General features: G+C 35.6%; 1 protein-coding gene across 1 annotated transcript in view; it reads left to right on the top strand.

Annotated features, from left to right (window-relative positions):
* The window catches only part of LOC139710270 (uncharacterized), a 94,658-nt gene extending 92,803 nt beyond the window's left edge, over nucleotides 1–1,855 (top strand). The window contains exons 13-15 of the mRNA XM_071622201.1: nucleotides 429–530; nucleotides 1,180–1,256; nucleotides 1,738–1,855. Of these exons, the coding sequence (XP_071478302.1) occupies nucleotides 429–530; nucleotides 1,180–1,256; nucleotides 1,738–1,855 (297 nt within the window). The remainder of the gene's footprint in view (nucleotides 1–428; nucleotides 531–1,179; nucleotides 1,257–1,737) is intronic.
* The last annotated feature ends 20,876 nt before the right edge of the window (nucleotides 1,856–22,731 follow it).

The raw sequence follows: 22,731 nt of genomic DNA, 5'->3' as shown, positions 1-22,731 counted from the left end.
CGGGAAGAACGAACGTTATGATACAATGCACTCGCGATAAACGAACGCGGTCATAACGATATTCCGGTTACAACGTGGTAAAAAAAAAATCAGCCCCCTCCCCCCATACGTTAGCTCTGTGGTTTTTTTTTTTCTTATTGTTTATTCGCTCAGTTATAACGAAATTTCGATATAACGAAAGGAAACTGACGATACCACTACTTTGTTATAGCGGGAGTTGCCTGTAGTGACACTTTTTTATGGTAGTGATTGTCAGTGTTATGATTATGTTATTGTTGATTTTTTTTTGTGACGATACACGTGGCTAGATTTAATGTTGTTCAGTTTTTTGACGATGCGCCCTCTATCGTTCGACACAGTGTAAGATATATACCTTTTTCTTAATACAAGTATCCCTCAATTTGCTCTTTTTATTATGTTGTACATAGGAGCACGACGACAACGCTGTTATAATGTTGGTGGGAAACAAGGAAGACCTCGCTGCTCCTTATCGAGAAGTTCCCCGAGAGGCTGCTCTTAAGTTGGCTCGGGTAAGGAAAACCTTTGGGTAAACCCTTTAATTTACGTAAATTTACGTAGTCATTTAATGTAGACTCCGTAACAAGGAAATTCAGACCCAAGTAGAAAACAAATTTAGGTTGCCTATTAGACTTCATTATTGAGTAATTGATGTGCACGTACGTTCAGTAAACACTTGAAAACAACATCGATTCGTTCATTGTATAAAACAAAAAGATTGACTGAAATATTATGTCTGATTCTTATGATTTTGTTTATTATTAATTTTGCAAGGCAGTGGCGGATCCATGGGGCGCACCGGGCGCGTGCCCTTCTTTATTTGCAGTTAAAAGAAAGGAAATAAAAAGAAAATGAAAATTTCATGAAATGAAACCCGAAAGTAGCACAAGAAAAATTTTTTGCCCTCCCCCCTGGATCCGCACTTGCAGAGCATTATTATCATCGTTAAGTAATGAATTATTACGTTCTTACACACAAAAGAAACCAAAATGATGATAATAATCTTATCTTTTACGATATGATGATTATTATAACAAATGTTTTTGGTGATAGAGTGGCCTCAAAAAGGTTAAGTAAATTCTCTATTTCTTTTTCAACACGAACAAAACATAGAAAGGCAATTCATTTTTGTTTCCTCTTGATTTGCTTTGTAATCCACAGGAAAACGAAGCGCTGTTCATCGAGACGAGTGCAAAGCAAGGAACTAATGTATTCGAAGCCTTTGGCCGCCTTGCGAGGTAAGGTTCTCTTACCATAAAGAGAAATATCAGAGCCGTATATACCTCACACACTTAATAATAGAAGATTAAGTACTTTTGGAGAATATATTGAGTTTTACTATAAAATAGGAATTATATAGGCCTACGCATCACCGCTTATTCACTACAGCCTTTAGACAAGGAGATTGTTTTCCATCTTTGTAATGGATGCACATGCTTAAAAACAGTAAACTTTTATATGGCATTTTTTTGTGATTATTACAATATCGGCAGTCATCTGCGTTAGTAACACAGAAAATGAAATTGCTGAAACAAATTCAACTACAGTAACTTGAAGGTAAGATGTATACAGAAAGAAAAGAAGAAAATAATAGTGCTGCATTTCGAAAGTCATTTTTTTTTTGTATGAAGACAACTAGAAATCAGTGATCTCACTGTATGCATTCTCCTTTCATTTTCAACACTTGAACTTTTTTCTCTCTCTCTCTTTCCTGTCCAGAGAGCTTCAGAAAAAAGAAGACGACAACGTCAGTAGGGTGTACACAATGGAGGAATTGGAAGAGGAACACAATATCAGCTTCGCGCCCAAACGGAAGCGGAAATGCTGCAATTTCTGAGCGACCAGTACTCAGCGCCGTCACCAAGTATGCTGAGCAGTGGGGTTGCACAACACGCGAAGTTTATCCTGCAGTTTTCTTGTTCTTTGTACATTCAGTTTCTTTTCCGCGGACGTGCCTAAAATCTTTGGAGAGAACGTTGGCTGCATGCGGCTTCTAATTTTAAAATTGACGTTGTCATTCTGGACTTTCTGTAATCGCAACCATACTGAAAATCGAGACATCTTTTAAAACCGAAGGCTCCTGCATTTTGGCCTTAAAGTCTTTGTTCACGCAAAACTTACAAGTAATCACTCCGTGAGTCCGGGAGGTCGTTTTCACATCTCGTAGGATGGAGGCAGTTTGCGAGCATATTCAATCCTAATTGGCTTCGGTTATGTAGAAATGTTGAATTATATTGTCCAGTGAAGAATTTTTGGCGACACGGACATTTCTAAAACATTGATTCGAACATTTAATACAAAACTCATAAAATCATCCGCTTGCTTTATCATCTCTTTATAGTAACAGGTGAGGGGAATGTGTAACTGTTTATTCGTCGAGGAAACAGAATTCAAGTCTTTGAAAATAAGATCTTACAAATAAAGTAAGTGATTGCATGATTGTAATTATTGTTGCAGAGTTTTATCTATACAAGGCACCAAGCAGATATAACAAATATGTCGAAAAAAACCCCACTTATAATATCTAGTCTAATTAAATCCAAACTTTTCAATCAGTGATACTTCTGCATTTTTGTATCACTTCTAGATTATTATTATTATTATGTTTTTTTAACAAAATGGCTGTATCGATGTTAATCTAAGCCATTGGATCTTCACATCAGAGATTGACTTACATGTGTAGGTAGATATCGTCCGATGTTATGTACATCATCACTTACGAGCTCTCGACAGTGCTGATACGATGTAAGCTTAATTCTTTTTTTTTTCCAGGATAAGATTTTTACGTATTAGAATATTGAATAGAATTTAAAGCTGCAGACTTTTCTATTAAAATTGCCTGGCATTGCGGGGCAAACAAATATGTCGGTTACGTTTTTCGCTTGACATTCCCTCGCTCAGCTTTCTCAAATAATAATTTTTCAATCAAGGTTTCCAGGTGTCAAAAAACAAACAAACAGGCACAAGCTCTTCAATCTACACCCATCAAGGGTGGTTCTACCTACGTCCGTGTAGCCCTCTAACCCATACCACAAATTCAGAGTTTAAATCATTTCGAATAATTTTGCTGGTATGAAAAAGGATATGTGCCATTTTGTATCTGCAGGGAATATTTACTCATCGGAGCTCAATTAACACTTGTTGGATACAATACTTACTTATAATGACGCAATGTATCAATCGATTGATGCGTCATACAGAACTTGACACCTGATTCTAATTGTAATTCTTTTGTAAAGTTACCGATGTTGACTTTGATCCAAGAGAGCCATCAGGTGATTGACACAAAAGAAAGTGAACAACTATTTTTTAGGGAGAACATTATATTCAAGATGAAATACGTATACCAAAATGATCATGGCCCATAATAACATATCGCTATTATACTGGTTAGAGTGGAAGCTCACAGTGGGGTCAACGCACGGGATTTCATCAGATTGTATAATCACTCGTAGAGGGCAGCAACGATTTTACACCAAATAGGCTGCCAGGGTATTTATTCTCTTCGAAACAAAACAAAACAAATGACTTATGCCACTCGAATCTAGAAAATACAAATCATGTGGACGGCTTTGTTATTGTAGCTGATGGATGGGGATATATAAAATTTCGTCACATCCATTACCAAGAGTTGTGAATTTGCCACAGGGAGAGAGCGATAATGAAGTTATAATACAAGTTTCGTTTTTACCTCATTTCATCAGATTTGCATTTGAATTAATGAGAAAGTGTTCAAATTCAATCATATATATATTTTTTTTCATTATTATTATTTTTCTCTTTTTTTTGGTGAACGCTCTGCTGCTCCCGCCTGTTCATTTCAATTCCTAAATTAATCATTCAAATCAGTTTGATATCAAGCTTATTATATTTTATTTCATTCAGTTTAGAGAGAATTTCGTTCAAATTTGATAAAGAAGTATAGTTGGCATTTAATAACGTGCATCCTGGATAGACGTCTAATTCGTCCCAAGTACCGATTTCAATTGTATTCATAGGTACATAAATTCGAACTCTACACATTCGAATTCAATCAATATAAAGAAAGTAAGTTTCATGTGTGATTGATACCGCATTGATACACGTCAAATTCCATTTCCACAGTTAAGTAATCTGAGTAATTTTCATCTTAATTTCAAAGCTTTGTTTGATAAATTAATTTCAATTATGTTTATGTTTTTTCTTCATTCTAGAAGTTTCACTTCATTCATTGTCAACAATATGGACATGAACTACCACTCACATTTGTACACGTGCAGATCCATATTTACATTCTAGACCCCTAAGATTGGCCTATTTTTTCTTTCCCTTCCTTTTATTTACAATGAAAATGTACGTCACTCGAGCCAGGCGTAGACCTATCCCCCCCCCCCCCCCCCCCCCCGCGTAGAGTATATGTGACCCTGCACCATACAGGAAGTAAACCACCAGAGTAACAACAATGAAGGGATTATCAGATTAAACTGAAATTACGCATGCCTCATTAACACATTCTGCCCATAATCAATGCCAATTTTAAAAGCAGTAGCACTATCCTTTCCAAAGTTATTAGAGTTGAAAGTGAAGAGTGTGTACAAGGTTTTTCAGAAATGAAAAAGGGACTCTAAAGACACACCAAATCACACTATTCTACCAATAATGTTCGAGATAAACTGCTAAAAAACACACTTTCCCGCCCGTTTTATGACCCCAAATTTTAGCATGATGTCAAAGAAGACTTGCTTTTTCAGAAAACATGAAAAAGTCAAGATCGGCTAGGTTGACCAATTTCATTTATTTTCAGTCCCACGCAAAATCAGTGTGTGCAACTTTTTGTTCGTTTTGTGTTGCACGGTCACATATCGACAGTTTTCTTGCTGGTTGTCAAATGCTTCAGCAATTACTGTTCTGTCCATATTCAAGATATTTGTGTGATTGGTCCTCGAGCAGCCGCCAAAGTCGTGCATGGATTCATGTCTATCATGCAGGCATATTTTTTCCTTTCGCGTTAGAAAGTTGTTGCGTGTGTACGTATAATAAGGTGTTGCTTCTGATGACGATTTGTCGGAGAGATGAAGACGATGGAGACGAGTCAAAGGTCTCATTTTGAAGCATTTTAAGTTGTCATTCATTTGTTCAAGCCAAAGTAATGATCTTCTACACAACTGACATTAGCAGTAATGTGAAACACTGCCCAAATGCTGTAAATGCTGGCATTTTAGTGCATCACGGCGGTGCTGAGAGGCGAATTTGAATGCGTTTTGCGAGGAATTCTAATTTTAACATGCATTCTACACGTTCATGTCAGAAAATCATGAAATATATTGCTCATGAAATCAAATTGAACGAACTAGTTAACTTGTTGAATGTTGATCTTGTCGATCTCTTAGATATGCTAGAACTTAAATGATCGCATTTGCCGCGATTTAGTTTCATCGAATGCAAGTCTGATGAAATTGAGCGGGAAAATTAATGTCATACAACGTGAGGAAAATTGGAAAATGCAGGTTGATGTTCTGTGTCATCACGCCAGTATTGCAATTTAACAAAAATAGCTGATATATATTTAAAAAAAATATGAGGCCCTCGACAACGATAACAATGATGGGTGCATCTTAGCAGCATGGGTTTATGCATTCAAGGTTTTATGACATAAAATGCATGCTGGTTTTTGTTAATTCATGATACCCTCAACATCACTTTTGCTGTGAAACGAATATCTAGAAACATTCCATATATTATTTTTATATAATTTTTCTTATATTTTTCCTGAGAATACTTGGACACACCCACAAAAAATCATTCAAAACCAAGATTCCTGTTGTAACCTCAGCTGTTAATTATTGCTAGAGTAATGATATGTTTAACAACAGAAATTGAAATGCACCTTCCCGTCGACTCAGCATAAATTGCATGTTTCTGTGATATCAATGTGACTCACAGAAGACATGGAGAGCGAACATGCAAGATATGCTCGGTCTCGCATCATGATGGAGAGTTTGTTTGCAAAAACCGATAAGTCAATTTTGCAAGATTTTGAAATACGGTTTCTGTCATAAAGTACAAAATAATACCTTTTAAATGATATATTGGTCACTACATATAAAGGTGCATTTTTGAGGTTATGGTCAAAAGAAGCATACATTTTTTTATTATTCTCTCTATTTTTCTTGACATTTAGTCGCAAATATCTCCATTTGGCAAATATGGACTCATCGGTTTTTGCGAACAAACTCTTCAAATATAAATGAACATGTGTTTTTGTGTCATAAAATCTTTAAAGCAGGATGATTCCGACATGATTAAAAGTGTCCTTTCAGCGCCCACCCTCTCATCTTGACCGCAAGAGGGCGTTATTATTGTTTTTTTTTTTTCATGAAAGTTCCTTGGAAAACAGATTGCAGGAACTGACAGTTTATGTACATGTAATTCGAACGTATTATAAACCATGTATTGTGACTATAATACAACTATGATTACACTGTTCACGGCTGTTCCAAAAGACGTGCTCACTCATTAACGTACGAAAATTATACATGTGTGTATTCATTATGTAAATATGGAAAAAAATATAATAAAATATATATCTATAGGACGAACATTATTTACATTCCAAATGCGTCTTGTATTAAATTTGTGGTGCTTCTGCTCCAATGACCAGTTTTTACAATATTGCATGACGTGGACGTAACTAGCGTAATTTTCTGTGCCTATATTTTTACTTGATATATGCTTCATATTCTGTGCTTTATGTCCTATTAATTTTATTCGATTACTTTCTCCCGAATTCGGGTAACAGTAAAGAGAATACAATGTCAAAGTATATTATGCAATGAAAGTAGGTATGAAGATGCAAGTAGATATTAATTTTCAATTCGGTTATATCAATTCAAGTTCATTTCCAACAAACAAATGATTAGGAATATAATGAAATGTTCATATACAAATAATGTCACAAAATCAGTGCAGCAATGCGATGAACATAAGAAGAGTTTGTTCGCAAAAACCGATAAGTCCATTTTTGAAGATTTTGAAGTACGGTCTCTGTCATACAGTACAAAATAATACATATTAAATGATATATTGGTCACTACATACAATATTTGAAGTTATGGTCAAAAGAAGCAAAAAGTCTTCTCATTATTCTCTTTATTTTTCTTGACCTTTAATCGCAAATATCTCCATTTGGCAAATATGGACTTATCGTTTTTTGCAAACAAGCGCTTTGAAAAACATGAAATAAAGACACAGGTAAATTGTCAACAGAGATACAAATAAAGGTTATATCATTATGGTAAAGGCAGAAACAAAATTTCTGGAAATGGAGGGGAATGCTGAAAAGCGGAGCTTGTAGTATGCAGTGTCTCCTCATTAAAAAAAATGTGAAAAATAAAATTGCAAAACCAAACAAAACAACAACAACCACAAACAAACAGACAATGTGCCCAAGAGATAGAAAAGAAAAGAGTAATACACACATACATGTCTCCCAGACCAGGCCTTATCTCCACAAATGTAGCAGGTCAGCAGGTAACACAGAACTGACAATAACAAGTCGCTTCAGAGCCAGAAGTGACGTAGCTCTCAGAGCTGCACAGAGGTGTTGGGTACTCTGCCTACTTTAGAAATTCTGCGGCTTATATAGGTCCATTCACCCTTTCTTGAATGTTTTGTAATTTGCCCCAACCTGGTACATACATGTACTTGTGAGTTCAAGATTATTCCAGAAATCCTAGCTGTCTCACTGTCTAACACCTTGCATAAAGTCCCCAATCACATTGCGCTACAAGGACAGTGTATGGGTTGTATTGCATCATCCCTAAAAATAACTATCAATCTCGTTAGGCTACAAGTACAGTGCATCACTCAGCTAAATATGTAGGCACTTCCTAGATCATTCTAAATTTGTTGAGCTATATTGTATTTCCTGCATGTACTGTAATCAATAGAAAGCTCTCCACTAATCTGGTCAACCTGTATACATACACACATTAAAGCAACCATGCACACAGTACATCATACATGGATTATGTACTAGGTACATTCATGACAGTATGATTAAAACTTTCAAAGTGATGCACAAAACAAAAGTATAAATACTATCTGGTTTCAGTCTGCAAAAAAAAAAAAAAAAATCGCCTGGAAACTTACGTTAAGATACAAGTTAGATGAAAATGATAACTGAGGATATGATTACATCCAAAAATTATGATGAGATTTATATGTAATATTGCATACAAAGTTGGGGTGATTATTATGCCCGGTAATTTCATGCATGTGTTTACTTTGCTTGCTTCTCATTTTCGCTTATGTCATAATATTAGCATATTCTACTCAATTATTTGTCGTTCTCCTCATTCCCGTATATCTTGCTTATTGCCCATGCACCAGCAACCTTCAGCGGAACCTTAATTTGTTTGTTTGCTTAAAAAAAAAAGTGTTTTCCTTACCCAGGCATATTACAACACCCCGACGAAAACTACATTACGTTTACGAAAGAGGCTATACATTACACCGGCCGTAGATAAGTTTCCCGTACAAGAGTGCCATGGAGTCGAACGCAAAGGGACTCTTGTGTAGTTGTGATGGGATCTAATTTTCACGTTTTCTAACTATTTTTTTTTTCTAATTTGATATTCAAATTTGTGTTTTTGTTGTTGTATTGTTCGCAAAATATCGTATTCTAATATTCTAATTTGTATCAAAGAGTTACTCGTAATACCTTCTAAAACGTTTTTATAGTATCAAATTGGATTGTACCAATACATCTTTGTTTTGGATATAAACAAAATAGTTGCTGGGACAGAGGTTATCTGATCAAGTAACTTGAGTTCATTGAATGTGCTTATTATAAAGCCTGCCACCTGTCAAAAATGTCTTGTAAATGGCTAGGCATATGAAAAAAGGGTCAAAACAGGTTGCTATACCTACCAGAGCCAAGGAATAGACTCCAATAATTTCCCTTCGGATCAACGAGACAACTCATGCCTGTAACATTCCAAGGGAAGTACATAAATCCACGATATCGATGGAGAGGTAATGAATAGGGTTTTATATTTTCAAAACAACGGCAGAAATATATATAAAAAAAGTTCGTATTACTACAGCGACAGCTATATAGCTTGATGTTGATTACGAGGAGAGTGTGGGTCATCAAAGAGGGAGGCCACGAGAGATTCTGTGCAAACAAATTTATCAGTATGTACGCGATCGTTATTTGATCCCCTTTTCTTTTCTCCTTCTTTCTAGACATAATAATTTGAACACGTATTGTGTTTCTTTTTGTCTTCCTTCTTGGCAGTGCTAAAATAAGAATAAAAAGAGAAGAAAGAATACGGACTCTCTATAACATACTAGATTTTTAAGCCAGAACGAATGTGACATTAACAATTGAGGTATAATCACCCAACGGACCGGTCCATTCTAAACCATACAACTTCAAACTGTATCATTTTAAATCGTTTGTTTGACGTCACAACCATGGCAAAGCTAATTTTAAGACGATTTTTTTTTTTTTTAGTTTCAAAAGATGTAGGCTTTGGTGACGTTTTGTTTGATTTCTCATTATATCACAGACAAATCCACGCACAAACACACACACACACACATAAGCATTATAATATGCTACACACACGCATACCCACACCGAAGAGTAATGAAACAATTTCATAAATCACCCACTCGGACAAAACTGTAGTAATCCTTTATCGTCTTTATCACAGCGTGAGTGACACCAGCGGACTTAAATGTATAGTCCTGAACCGCTTTCATAAACGCTTAACCCTTCATGATATCTACAAGGATGAAGACGATAAGAACATAAGTAATTGTGAATTTCTTATGTATTTTGTAGCGTTCAAAAACATCAGGAATGTTTGTTGCTTTTCAGCTGTAAGCAAAAAGAGTACTCAGCTTGCAACTTTTAAGTTACTCTTACAGGAGTTTGCAGAATATATATATATATATATATATATATATATATATATATACATATATATATATATATATATATATATATATATATATATATATATATATATATATATATATATATAATGAGGCGCTCGATAAAGATAAACAATGATGGGTGCATCTTAGCAGCATGGTTTTATGACATAAAATGCATGTTGGTTTGTGTTAATTCATGATACCCTCAACATCATTTTTGCTGTGAAACGAATATCTAGAAACATTCCATATATTATTTATGAATAATTTTTCTTATATTTTTCCTGAGAATACTTGGACAAACCCATAAAAAATCACTCCAAAGCAAGATTTCTGTTGTGACCTCATCTCTAAATTATTGCTAAAGCAATGATATGTTTAGGAAATGACATTGGAATGCACCTTCCCGTCGAGTCAGCATAAATTGCATGTTTCTGTGATATCAATGTGGCTCACAGAAGACATGGCGAGGGAACATAATAGTTATGCTCGGTCTCGCATCATGAATGAACACAAGTCAACATGCATTTTGTATGTCATAAAATGTTTAAAGCAGGATGATTCCGACATTAAAAGTGTCCTTTCATCGCCCGCCCTCTCAACTTGACCGCATGAGGGCATTATTTTTTTCCCCCATGGAAGTTCCTTGGAAAACAGATTGCAGGAACTTACAGTTTATGTACATGTAATTCGAACGTATTATAAACCATGTAACGTGACTATAATACAACTATGATTACACTGTTCACATCTGTTCCAAAAGACATGTATATTCATAAACGTACGAAAGTTATACAAATATATGTATTCTTTATGTAAATATGGAAAAAAAATGTAATAAAATATTTATCTACAGTACATTATTTACATTCCAAATGTGTCTTAAATGAAATTTGTTGTGCTTCTCCTCCAGTGACCAGTTTTTACAATATTGCAGGACCTGGACGTAACTAGCGTAATTTTCTGCGTCCATATTTTGAAATAAAATATGCTTGATATTGTGTACCTCATATCTTATTTAGTTTTATTAGATTATTTTTGCCTAATTCGGGTAATAGTAAAGAAAATACATACTATGCCATGAAGGTAGGTGTCCAGAAAAGAATGCTATAGTAAGCATTTCAATTCGGTCTTATCAATTCAAGTTCAAGTTCAAGTTGAAGTGGATTTATTTCATTTCCAACTAACAAATAATCAGGAATACAATGAAATGTTCATATACAGATAATGTCACTAAATCAGTGCAGCAATGCGATGAACATAATTCAATTCGATTCAATTCAATTCAAACTTCATTTCATTTTTCGAAAAAACAAATATTTCACTTTCTTTGGTAACAGAGAATAAGGTTACATATAATCAAAACAAAGTAAATTGAGAAAACATAATTGTGGAACCTTGGGGTAACAAATATGTTGTAATGAAAATTGACTGAAGTGATGTAGACGATAAAACATTACACAAAATATCGAAAAATGGAGGGACCCACTAAAAAAGCAATGCTTGCTGAATGTGGGCCTTTCAGGTACACAATGTCAATAGAAAATGAGCTGATGCAAAAATATCGGGAATAAAGTCAGATGAAAAAAAAAAAGGTCTGGAAGCCCAATAACAAGACAGAGTAACAGACAGACATGCACACACAGGCGAATGAACATTAAACGAGACTGGGACGACAAAACTTATAAAGGGGGACTAAAAAAATACAAGACAGAACGAGACAAGACTGACATAATAGGAAGACAATACAGCGGACAGAGAGGCAAAACAGATCCAGCGATTCTCCACAGAACTATATCGAAAAAATAATGGAATCCGTGGATAGGATACGGAAATATGGAAAAATAGAGAGGAATAGATGCGGAAGTATTAAATACAAGTGGAATCGTATCTACTCTGTAAGTGTCTCAGGACAACAGGGACGAGAAAATACTTGACAGTATATTATTGGTAATCAAAATTCTTCGAAAAGAAATTAAAATGAGCCGACAGGCTGGTTCAATTCTGTAGGAACATAAAATTGCAATCAAAAAGACTTTAATCTCCTTTTAAATGAAGATATAGAGGGTGCATTTTTTTATGTTATTATTCAGAAAATTCCAATTAGTTGGGCCAGTATAGATAAGTATGTTCTTAGCAAGAATTGTTCGTTAAAGAAGTATTAAAAGTGAAATTCATTGGAATGTCGAGTGGGATAGTCATGGAATGATTGATTTCTCTGAAACCTATAGAAAACGGAGGGGAGTGAGTTGTTGCTGCACGTATACATAAATTGCCCCAAATTGAATAACAGATCTTTAATTTTTAGCAGCTTATTAGCGGCAAATAACATATTTGAGTAGGAGGGTATGAAAGGATAAGTGATGACACGGAGAGCTTTCTTTTGTTGACGGAACACTCTATACAGTAGGTTCTGGAGAGTGTTGCCCCAAACTAAAACACCATAATTAAGATAAGGCAATATCATACCAATAACATAAGTAATGATTTTTGTGGGATATACAGTTTCATTCTATTTATAACACCTATATTACGTGAGATTGTGTTGGATATATCCTTTCCTAAACTAAACTAAATCCTAAACTTTCTTTGAAGTTACATATTGATTATATCATAATCAATATGTAACTTCAAAGAAAGTCTGTCGTCTATTCTAAGGAATTTAAAATGTGAAATTCGTTCTAAATGAAAATTCTTCAAAATTATAGCTGTACTCAAAGTGTCAACAGTATTACTAAAAATCATATATTTCGTCTTTTGGGCATTCAACGATAATTTATTCGCTCTTACCCAGTTATTCACTTTTTGTAATTCAGTATTGACTTTTTGAACAAGGTAATTGATATCATTGTTGGCAAAAAATACACTGGTATCGTCAGCATAATGGATAAAGGACAGTACATCAGATGCCTGACAAAAATCATTAAATATAAGCAATAAATAATAGTGGCCCTAATATACTTCCTTGTGGAACGCCAAAATTCACTTCTCTTATTACTGAATAACTGTCTTTAATTGTAATAAATTGTCTTCTATTTCCTAAATAACTCATGAACCACTCGAAGGCCTTCCCGCGTATTCCGTAATGTGATAACTTGTGGAGTAGAATATCGGGATCAACTGTGTCGAAGGCCTTGGAGAAGTCCAAGAAAATAGTAATTAAATAAGAGTGATTGTTAATTGCGTGAGCTACTTTATCAAGAAAATAATTATAAAAGAGCATGAGCTGTATTATACTTCTCTCGAAAACCAAATTGAGAATTAGTCAAAATATTATGCAACTTCAAAAAATTAATAGTTCTCTTATAATTGAGTTTCTCTAAAATTTTGGACAACTGTGATCATAATGAAATTGGACGATAATTACTGACTTTAGATTTGTCACCCTTCTTAAATAATGGAATTACTTTGGCCAGTTTCATCTTATCAGGAAATACACCATTAGAAATTGATGAATTACAAATATGATTATGATCAGCAACTGAAGATATAATACCTTTAAGAATACAATTATCTATGTCATCACAACCAGAACTCCTCTTGTTCTTAAAGGAAGATACAATTTCCATAACCTCGTGCCTATTCCTTGGAGTAAAATAAAGAGCATTGGGATTACACTGACCTAAATATTCAGTAAAACGATGCTCTGACACAAGAATATTTTGAGCGTAATTTTCACCTATCTTTGAAAAGTAAGAATTGAAAACATTTGCAATGTGAACAGGGTCACTGATGATTTCATCATTCAACTTGATATTATCAATACCTGAATGTTTACTCGAAACAATCATAGCTTGCTTTAAAACATTCCAAGTGTTTTTCATATCAAACTTTTTTTTTATGAAGTGTATTTATGTTTTGATCGCTCATCATTTTTTTTTCCAATTTGTATCTATAATAATAATAATCGATTTTTCCTGTAAATCGACCGAAGAATTGATTTTGAAATCCACGGTAACCTAGGTGTCTTTTTATAATCTGGTTTCTTTTTTCGCTTTGGAATTACATTATCCAAATGAAAATTAAATGTTTCCATGAAATAATCAAAAGACAGATTGATGTCATCACTTTCAAATACTCTTGACCAGTCAGCATTTTCGAGACTAGCTAACTTTTCAGACGAAACTCTACGACTATAATAAAGGAGATTAAAAAAAAATAACATTATTAACAGAGGTTTTAAGAGCAAAATGAGTCATAATTGGATAATGATCAGTCATATCTAAAAGAATTATATAAGAATCAATAAGGGGTAGGGTGTTACAAAATAGATTATAAATAAGGGTAGCAGAGCGATCTGTGACACGCGTAGGTTTCGAAATAAGTGGAAGAAAAGAGGACAAAAATGTCTGAAGACACTCGTGGGCGACAGTATCGTTTTCCAACTTAAGTAAGTCAATATTGAAGTCGCCGAGGAAGAAACAATCCCTGTTTTTGAAAACAGGGGACTTTACTAAATCAGATAGGCAAGTTTAAAAATCCTTGATATTGGAGTTGGGAGGTCTGTACATAATGCCTACCACAATATTTCTAATTCCTGGTATGTAAATTTCTAAAAAAAGGATTCAACAATATTATCCATTCTCGAAATATCATCATGAACAATACATTCAAAAGTATGCGATATATACAGTGCAACACCTCCACCACTCTTATCGGACCTGTTATTGACAAACATATTGTAGCTGTCAATCGAAAAAAAAAATGAGAGTTGGAATTTAACCAGGTTTCACTTAAACCAATAACAGAGAAAGACTAATCAGCATCAGTCTCTATAAATAATCTAAACTCATCAAAATGTTTGTTCAAACTCCGAATATTTGAATGCAACAAAGAAAATGTGTCTTTAGAAAAGCTTTTACACATATGTTTGCATTGATTCACAGTAATATAATTACACGACATAGTTTCAGTTAACTCTTCACTGAGATCAGAGGTCAATTCATTTGCGGAATAGTTTAAGTTGTCAGCGACTGAACTGTCATAAAACATTGTTCGTGAATTAGATACTCCACTAACTGAATCTGATTCTAACCTTATTTGCCTGAAAAGCTAAAAAAGTCATCATTTGATAGAGAACTAAACGGTGCATTCGGGAAATTAGCCATTGTAAATGTGGGACATATCTATGAGAGTTTGTGTTGTCAAACAAGCCGCAATTACAGGAACGACTGCATATTGCAAGAAAATAATCAACCAACAGAGTGAGGTAGGACACTGGAGAAGCCAGAGAACATGCATTTTGTCAAACTCATGATGGACAGACGATCGCTGAGAAGGAAATGAACAGGGAAGGAAAGAAAGCAGTATAAGGTAGACGAGAAAGTTCAGTGACACACAACAAGTAAATGAGGACAAATCGGTTGTCTCCGAAGGCTTCCGAGACGATTACAAAAGAGACTGTACAACTCAGAAATCCGAGTGGACATCAGGAACGACATGCTAATAGTTTTTGACTGGCTCCCGTAATGTATAGCTAGTGCGCTTTGAGCGCGCGAAAAGGTCCAGTTGTGATGTAGTGAACAGATAAGGAAGAGAAGAGAATTACTATGTTGAAGGAACAAACAAGATAGAAAAAATACCTGTTTGAAAGACAGACTATCGAGTTCAGCGTCTTCCTATTACAAATAAAGTTCGTGTGACACACTGCACGCCTCTCAAACAAGGGCACTCACCCATATCATTTCATGCATTAAGATGTGACATTGCGGGGACACATGCATGGGAGTTCCTAACATGTCAGGCCAACTCATTGACAGTATCACAAACCAAGGCCGAGTAAAAATGACCATTGAACGCATATGGTAAGCAGGAGTGGTGCGAGGTATTAACCAATCAGGTTTAAGAGACTCTCATTATGCTGTGAGTGGTGTGATGTTTTAGCCAATCGGGTTGTAGAGACTCTCGTTATGCGTAATCAATATACAAAGAACGCACGGGGAAGGATTTATAAACATAGCAGGGGTCGGTGACTGAATGATCCATCTTTAAGTCACTGATGTCATTCGAAGTGGGCTCACTAGAATAAGACAATAGGTGGCCGGACAAAAACAATACATGGGCGTGATCGAGAAGGCTAAAACTAAGCTGAAGCACCTGAGGTATTCAATAGTCTGTTAGACTGAAGAAAACATGAATACGCATAGTGATAACACTATATCATGTAGTAAAGACACAGGTAAATGATTAACAGAGATACAAATGAAATGTTATATCATTATGGTAAAAGCAGAAACAGAATTTGCTGGAAATGGCTTATAGTATGCAGTCCCCTCATTAAAAAAATGGAATAAAATCAAATTGCTAAAAAAAAAATGCCTAAGAGATGGAAAAAAAATACAGAGTGATGCAAACATATATGCAAAATGTCTCTCAGGCCTTATCTCCACAGATATAACAGGTCAGCAAGTAACAGCAGGACAATTCGCTTCAGAGCCACAAGTTACGTAACTCTCAGAACAAATGTTTTTGGTACTCTACCTACCTCAGAATTTCTGTGGCTTATATAGGCCCATTCACTCTTTTTTGAATGTTTTGTAATTTGCTCCAACCTGGGGCTACACGTGTACACTGGCACATAACAGTCAGAACGCAGCACCCGATAATTCGCTCGTATTTATTCAACTCGTATGCAAGCCCGCTCGAGGCTTGCATACGTAATGAGCTGCGTAAGGGGATTTTGTCCTTAGGATTTCGGCAACAAAAATACACCTTATATTTACAAGGAAAATATGTAAGCGATCGTCACATGTTACTCAAATTATTGTAAATGAAAAATATCATAGCGTAATTTGAGCTTGAAAAATGATGAGAAAAGTAATTCCTGCAGTACATGTTCAAGACGTCAAAAGAATACCAAATTCACCTTGCGTCTCAATGCAAATGCATTATTTGGTAGTCCATCTCTTAATCTTTGTATCCATGTAAATATCTTGACAATTTGTTGCTTAATCCGGTCAGGAACCAGTAAAATATACATCGATGTCAGGGCTGGTCAGCTTGAAAACGTGCAATCTCAAGAGTAAGCTCTCTCACTGGACAGCGCTTGCATTCAGCGCTATTACGTCATTACGCTGCTACTAGACCAGGAGCTGGCTGCTGGTCAATTTACCCCACCAAGCCCAAAAGGTTTGACCCCTCAGAGTTGCTGGGACCACCCCCCTCATTGAAAAAATGGGCGTCAGCCTGGTTCCCGAGGGCGGGTTCGGCCCCCAGGGACCCCCCGAAAAGGCCCTCCGGCGGGTGTAATTCACCCCATGGAGCCCATGGACCAAACTTGGCCTAAATAAAAAAAACAATGTCCTATGGGTGTATATAATCAAAATATTAAAACTGACAAAATATCTGGTTGGGAAAGGGGTTGCCAGACCGCTTGTTTGCAGGAACACAACCTCGTTTTTGGTCACAGAGTCTGCAGCAAGACTACACTGTCCCATAGGCCCTGTACTGTAGCGTCTCCCGACAGTCTGAGGGACAGTGCCAGTAAGTGCATGTAGTAGTCTTGGCGCAGACTCCTTAACGCTCAACAAGGGTTTGTGCCTGCACACTACCCGTTAAACCCTGGGACCCAGGGTAGTTTGCATCCAGAAATTCACCACACACACACACACACACACACACACTCACACACACTTTTGGTTTTATAATATTCTTTATTTGAGCTTCATTCAATGTGAAATCCATATTAACAATAAAATTAATACATCCACTAACAAAAAAGAAAGCAGCTGTATTCTTCTTTCTTGTGCTGCTAAATCATTTTTCAAACATACAGTACGATATATTTGATTCTTTTTACCAAATCATACCTTGCTTTTATAAGAGAAATGACATAAAAATCTGCATAATTTTCAAAAAAATACATATACATATATATACATAAATATATCACACACACACACGCACGCACACACACACACACAAGTTCACACATGACTCCATGTATACTATACCGTAACACAAAACATGTTCACTGGTTTCTCCATACAGTACAGCCATAATACCTTTATGTCTGACCTATAAAGATGTTCATACCTTTTGAATTTTAGTATGGATACTCTCAATACACCTTTAAGCAGGAGCAGTGAAGAGATTTTGAAATTTGAGTGCAATTGTATGGTGTTTCACTGGCTACACAACCTGCTTACCCTTTATACAGTATTGTATCCACCTTATGGGACAAAAAATATACATAATATTATGATACATATATATTTTTTTTGGAAAATGCTGAAATAGGCCCTTTGTTGTGAGTAGACATCAGTTATATAATAGCTCAAATCATACATCATACTGGCTGAATGACCAATATGTTTGGTATTTGTATGAAACAAATTCATTCCAAATACTGGTCAGTTCAGGAATAATAGATTGTGACTGAAACATGTGCAATGCTTATTAGGCCTACATTATACTTATCAATAATGCAGGCTTTAGTCTACCATAGAGTGTGATGCATGACTTCATGTGTAATTGCCACGGTTTTGAAAGACAACTAAATCATAAACATTAACTACATTGTTCTGTATAATATGTGACACCCTGAAAGTGTAATATCTTTACTGAGGAGTTGACAAAAATTCTGATATAAAAGAGAACACAAGAACACAACATGTAAATGCTCTCAATGTGCATGCTATTGTTAAAGAGAGAAATTAAGCTAGCATTACTTTCAGCTGGTAATTTCACGTTTCAATGTTGTGTGTATATGTCCAGGGTTAATGACAATCATACTATGATGTGCTGTTTGCAGTATATATGACACCATATGTTGAATTTTGTTTGTGTTGGGCTGGGGAACTGAAGATGAAGTATCTCCAGAAATAAGGAGTTGACAAAAGTGCTGAAGGAATAAAGGGACCACAAGACCAAGTTAATGCTCTCAGCCTATATACTACAATTGTATATAAAAAGAGAGCTATTTCAGTAAGCTGATGATTGTTGGTTTGTAGGCCTACTGGCCACTGTCAATGGCTGTGTTTGCAGTATGTGCACCATTTGTGTGGGTATGGGAACTATCACAAATAAAAAAGTATACAATATATCTCCGGAAATAAGAAGTTGACCACAAAAAAAAAAGAAGTGCTGAAGATATAGGGAGAACACAAGATCAAATTAAATGCTCTTAGCCTGGTTACTAGTATTTTCATCACAGAAAGTTAGCATTCTATTGTGAAGCTTGTTATTATGTTTCAAGGAAGTTCAGCAATATACATGTATCTATATAGAACACCATAATCATGTTCATTACTCTTATTGATATGCAGATATTTGTCCAAAACTATGAGGTCACATGCACTACTGAGTATGAAATTCGATAGATATCATTTCCAAAACCATTAAGCTCCATTTAATGTAATGTTGCAGTTATTCTGATTTGGAATTTATTAGAGTCAAATAAAGGAAATGTTGCCATGGATGCTGTAATCCTTGCCTATTTCATGCATCGTAGGGTGGCTTATATCAGCCAAATACTCACAAATCTATTATACACAACAAGTTTTTAGTTTGAGGTTCTCAAAAGAATCTTATATTATATAAGGATTGAGACTTGTTATTTGTATTCAAAAGAGGATATCAAGCAGGAGAAAAGAAAGTAATCCAAGCTAAATACGACTTCATCCTGTTGACATAAATTTTATTAAAGGTATGTTTAATGCACTCTTGATGAAAAATTAATGTTCACTTAAATCTGTTATACAAATGGCCTTTAGTGCTGTTGTGGTTGGTCTGAAACTGAAGTCTACTCGCAACAAAGGTTTTATTTCAGCATTTTCTGAAAAGCTGTATTTGTGTCTCATAAGGTAAAAACATCATACAGAATAAGTAGGCTGGGTGGCCAGTAAACATACTACAACTTCACACAAATTTCAAAATTCAGCAGCGTTCCTTATAGGTGTATTGATAGTATCCATGTAAAATATTCAAAGGTATGAACATCGTATAGGCCTAACATTTATCATGTGCAAGATATAATGTCTGCGTTAATAGTACTGAGAAAGTTAACATGTTTGGTATTATGGTATATACATAGAGTCATGTGTGTGTGTGTGTATGTGTGCATGTGTGTGTGTGTGTGTGTGTGTGCGTGCGTGTGTGTGTGTATGTGTGTGTGTGTGGTGAATTTCTGGATGCAAACTACCCTGGGTCCCAGGGTTTAACGGGTAGTTTGCAGGCACAAACCCTTGTTAAGCGTTAGGGAGTCTGCGCCAAGACTACTACATGCACTAACTGGCACTGTCCCTCAGACTGTTGGGAGACGCTACAGTACAGGGCCTATGGGACAGTGTGGTCTTGGTGCAGACTCTGTGACCAAAAACGAGATTGTACCTGCAAACAAGCGGTCTGGCAACCCCTTTCCCAACCAGATATTTTGTCAGTTTTTATATTTTGATTATGTACACCCATAGGACATTCATTTAGGCCAAGTTTGGTCCATGGGCTCCATGGGGTAAATTAGGCCATGGGGTGAAGCTGAAAAAGAGGCTTAGAAAATGGGTTTCGTTCCAGCAACATTGGCACTACTTTCTGAATGCGGAAATGTGATGTTTTGTACATCCTAAATATACTGTTAAAAGTTCTCCTCGAAATATCCTGCAGTTTTTGCGAAAATCCATATTTTGTAAACTGCGACCAGCAGCCCAATACACATATCGTAATGGGGCTGCAGATTGTAGCATTTAGGATCATGACAGGGAAGTATCGCGGACAAATGTCAACCTTAAATCGAACAAAAATTCTTCAATTTGAAGACTTACAAGTAAGGTTGAAGTATTGACAACAGGGTTCGTGCAAGGTTTGGTTCTACATATAGTCATTTTCTGTTCGATTTGATGACTTAATATGACTAGGTCGAGAGGAATCTGGGAGAGCTACGCTGAATTGACGGTCAGCGCAGGCGCACACATCACTGCGCACAAATTTCGTATCCATTGACTGGATATTAGATGTCTGTGTGTGCATGCGCTGGCCGTCAATTCAGTGTAGCTCTCCCAGTTTCCTCTCGACCGAGTCACATTTAGTCATCAATTTGAACAGAAAGGAACTATTTGCAGAAGCAAACCTTGCACGAACTCTGTTATCAATACTTCAAATTTATTAATAAGTCTTCAAATTGAAGATTTTTCCCGATTTTAAGTTGATATTTGTCCGCGATAAAATATCCGTCATGATCCTGTATGCTACAGTTCACAGCCCCATGACGCTATGCGTATGGGGCTGCTGGCCGCAGTTATGCGTATGGGGCTGCTAGCCGCAGTACAGTTCCCATAGTGTTTCTAAGCTGAAATGCATATACTAGTACACATTTGTAAAGCACTGCTTTTAGCCATATACCTAGAAAAAAAAGTGAAGTTTTGGTTTAATAGTTGCATTATATCTCATGTTTCAGCTTTTCCTGATGCTGGCTATGCAAAGGAGGACAAGAGCAAAGTGGTTCAAGACCATATTATGAGAGAGAGCACTGACTGACCGTCAGAGGTCAAGGCAAATGCCTTATATTCTGTTCAAAGACATGTTATTAATCAAATGACTAATCATTCAAGGCAAAAAAAATCAAAAAAATCAGTGTGTTTGTTTGTGTGTCCGCGTGCATGTGGGAGAATCTTATTGTACACACACACACACACACACACACACCCTCACATGCACACACACATACGCACACACATAGTTATGAAGATTCAATATACCCAAGTGTATTAAAATATTATTCTTCATGCCTTGGCCATTTATCACATCAGCATCATAAAAAAGATTATCATAAACATGAACACACACAATGATATAATACATGTACTGATCAGTGCATTACACATACACAGGTGCATAAAAACGCTGACATATCTACACTCACACGCACACATACAAACTCATTTACACACATGAGACATTACTATTAAACAGATCATATTGTTTATCAGTAAACATGTTTTTCTTTTCTTCTTCTTCTTAAGAAGCTTTATACTTAGATCACATAGCAATCACGTTGTTCATGAAATATTATACATTACTTTAGCACTAGAAAATTTAATCTTCATAAAATTTCCTGAAGTTTTCATTGCTATCATTAGGTTACAACATGGTGGGACACTACCTCCTTTCATGTAAGATAGCTCAAAATGATAATCAGTCAAATTTTCTAGTTTTAATAAATTTCCTGGAACATTCCATGGTCCAAATATCCTTGAAAGGGTGTAAAAGTTTTGAAAAATGCCAATATATAAAATAAAGGCAAAATTATAGTTTACCCATTCATGAGTGAAAACTGTTGGATTCTGCATTGGAGGCAATGTGTACCTGAAAATCTTGGAGAGAATAAAACAGATTTGGCATTAAAAATTATGATAACATTGCAATTGACATCCAATATCAGAGGATCTGTGCAAACCTGACTCAACTTATGCACAATTTTCATTTGGCTGGTGTGTATTAGTTTTAGCAAACTGATTTTGTACTCACACCTACATTGTACTGACCTTTCTACATGAACATTCTGTTTCAGTATTAATAATAGTTACATATTTTTTTCCCCAGAGTGGGAGAAACAAATTTTAATCGTAGTCATTCAGTTTTATGAAAAAAAAAAACACACTTAGGAAAACATCTTTGTTCTTAGAATAAGTCAACCCTAATCAAATCATAATAGTGGGCAGAAATGTTTGCTAAAGGGCGAACAATCACATACTGAGGCAAGGAGTCAAAACATGTTGCATAAACATTGGCATTCAAAATACAGGAAGCAATCTGTATTACAAAGACACTTTATCATGCACAACTTTGGTAAGA

Source organism: Diadema antillarum, unplaced genomic scaffold, assembly GCF_040938485.1.
Source record: "Diadema antillarum isolate AM-2024a unplaced genomic scaffold, OU_Dant_1.0 seq00001517_RagTag, whole genome shotgun sequence".
Lineage (NCBI taxonomy): Eukaryota > Metazoa > Echinodermata > Echinoidea > Diadematoida > Diadematidae > Diadema > Diadema antillarum.
This window is presented reverse-complemented; position numbering and strand designations above follow the sequence as displayed.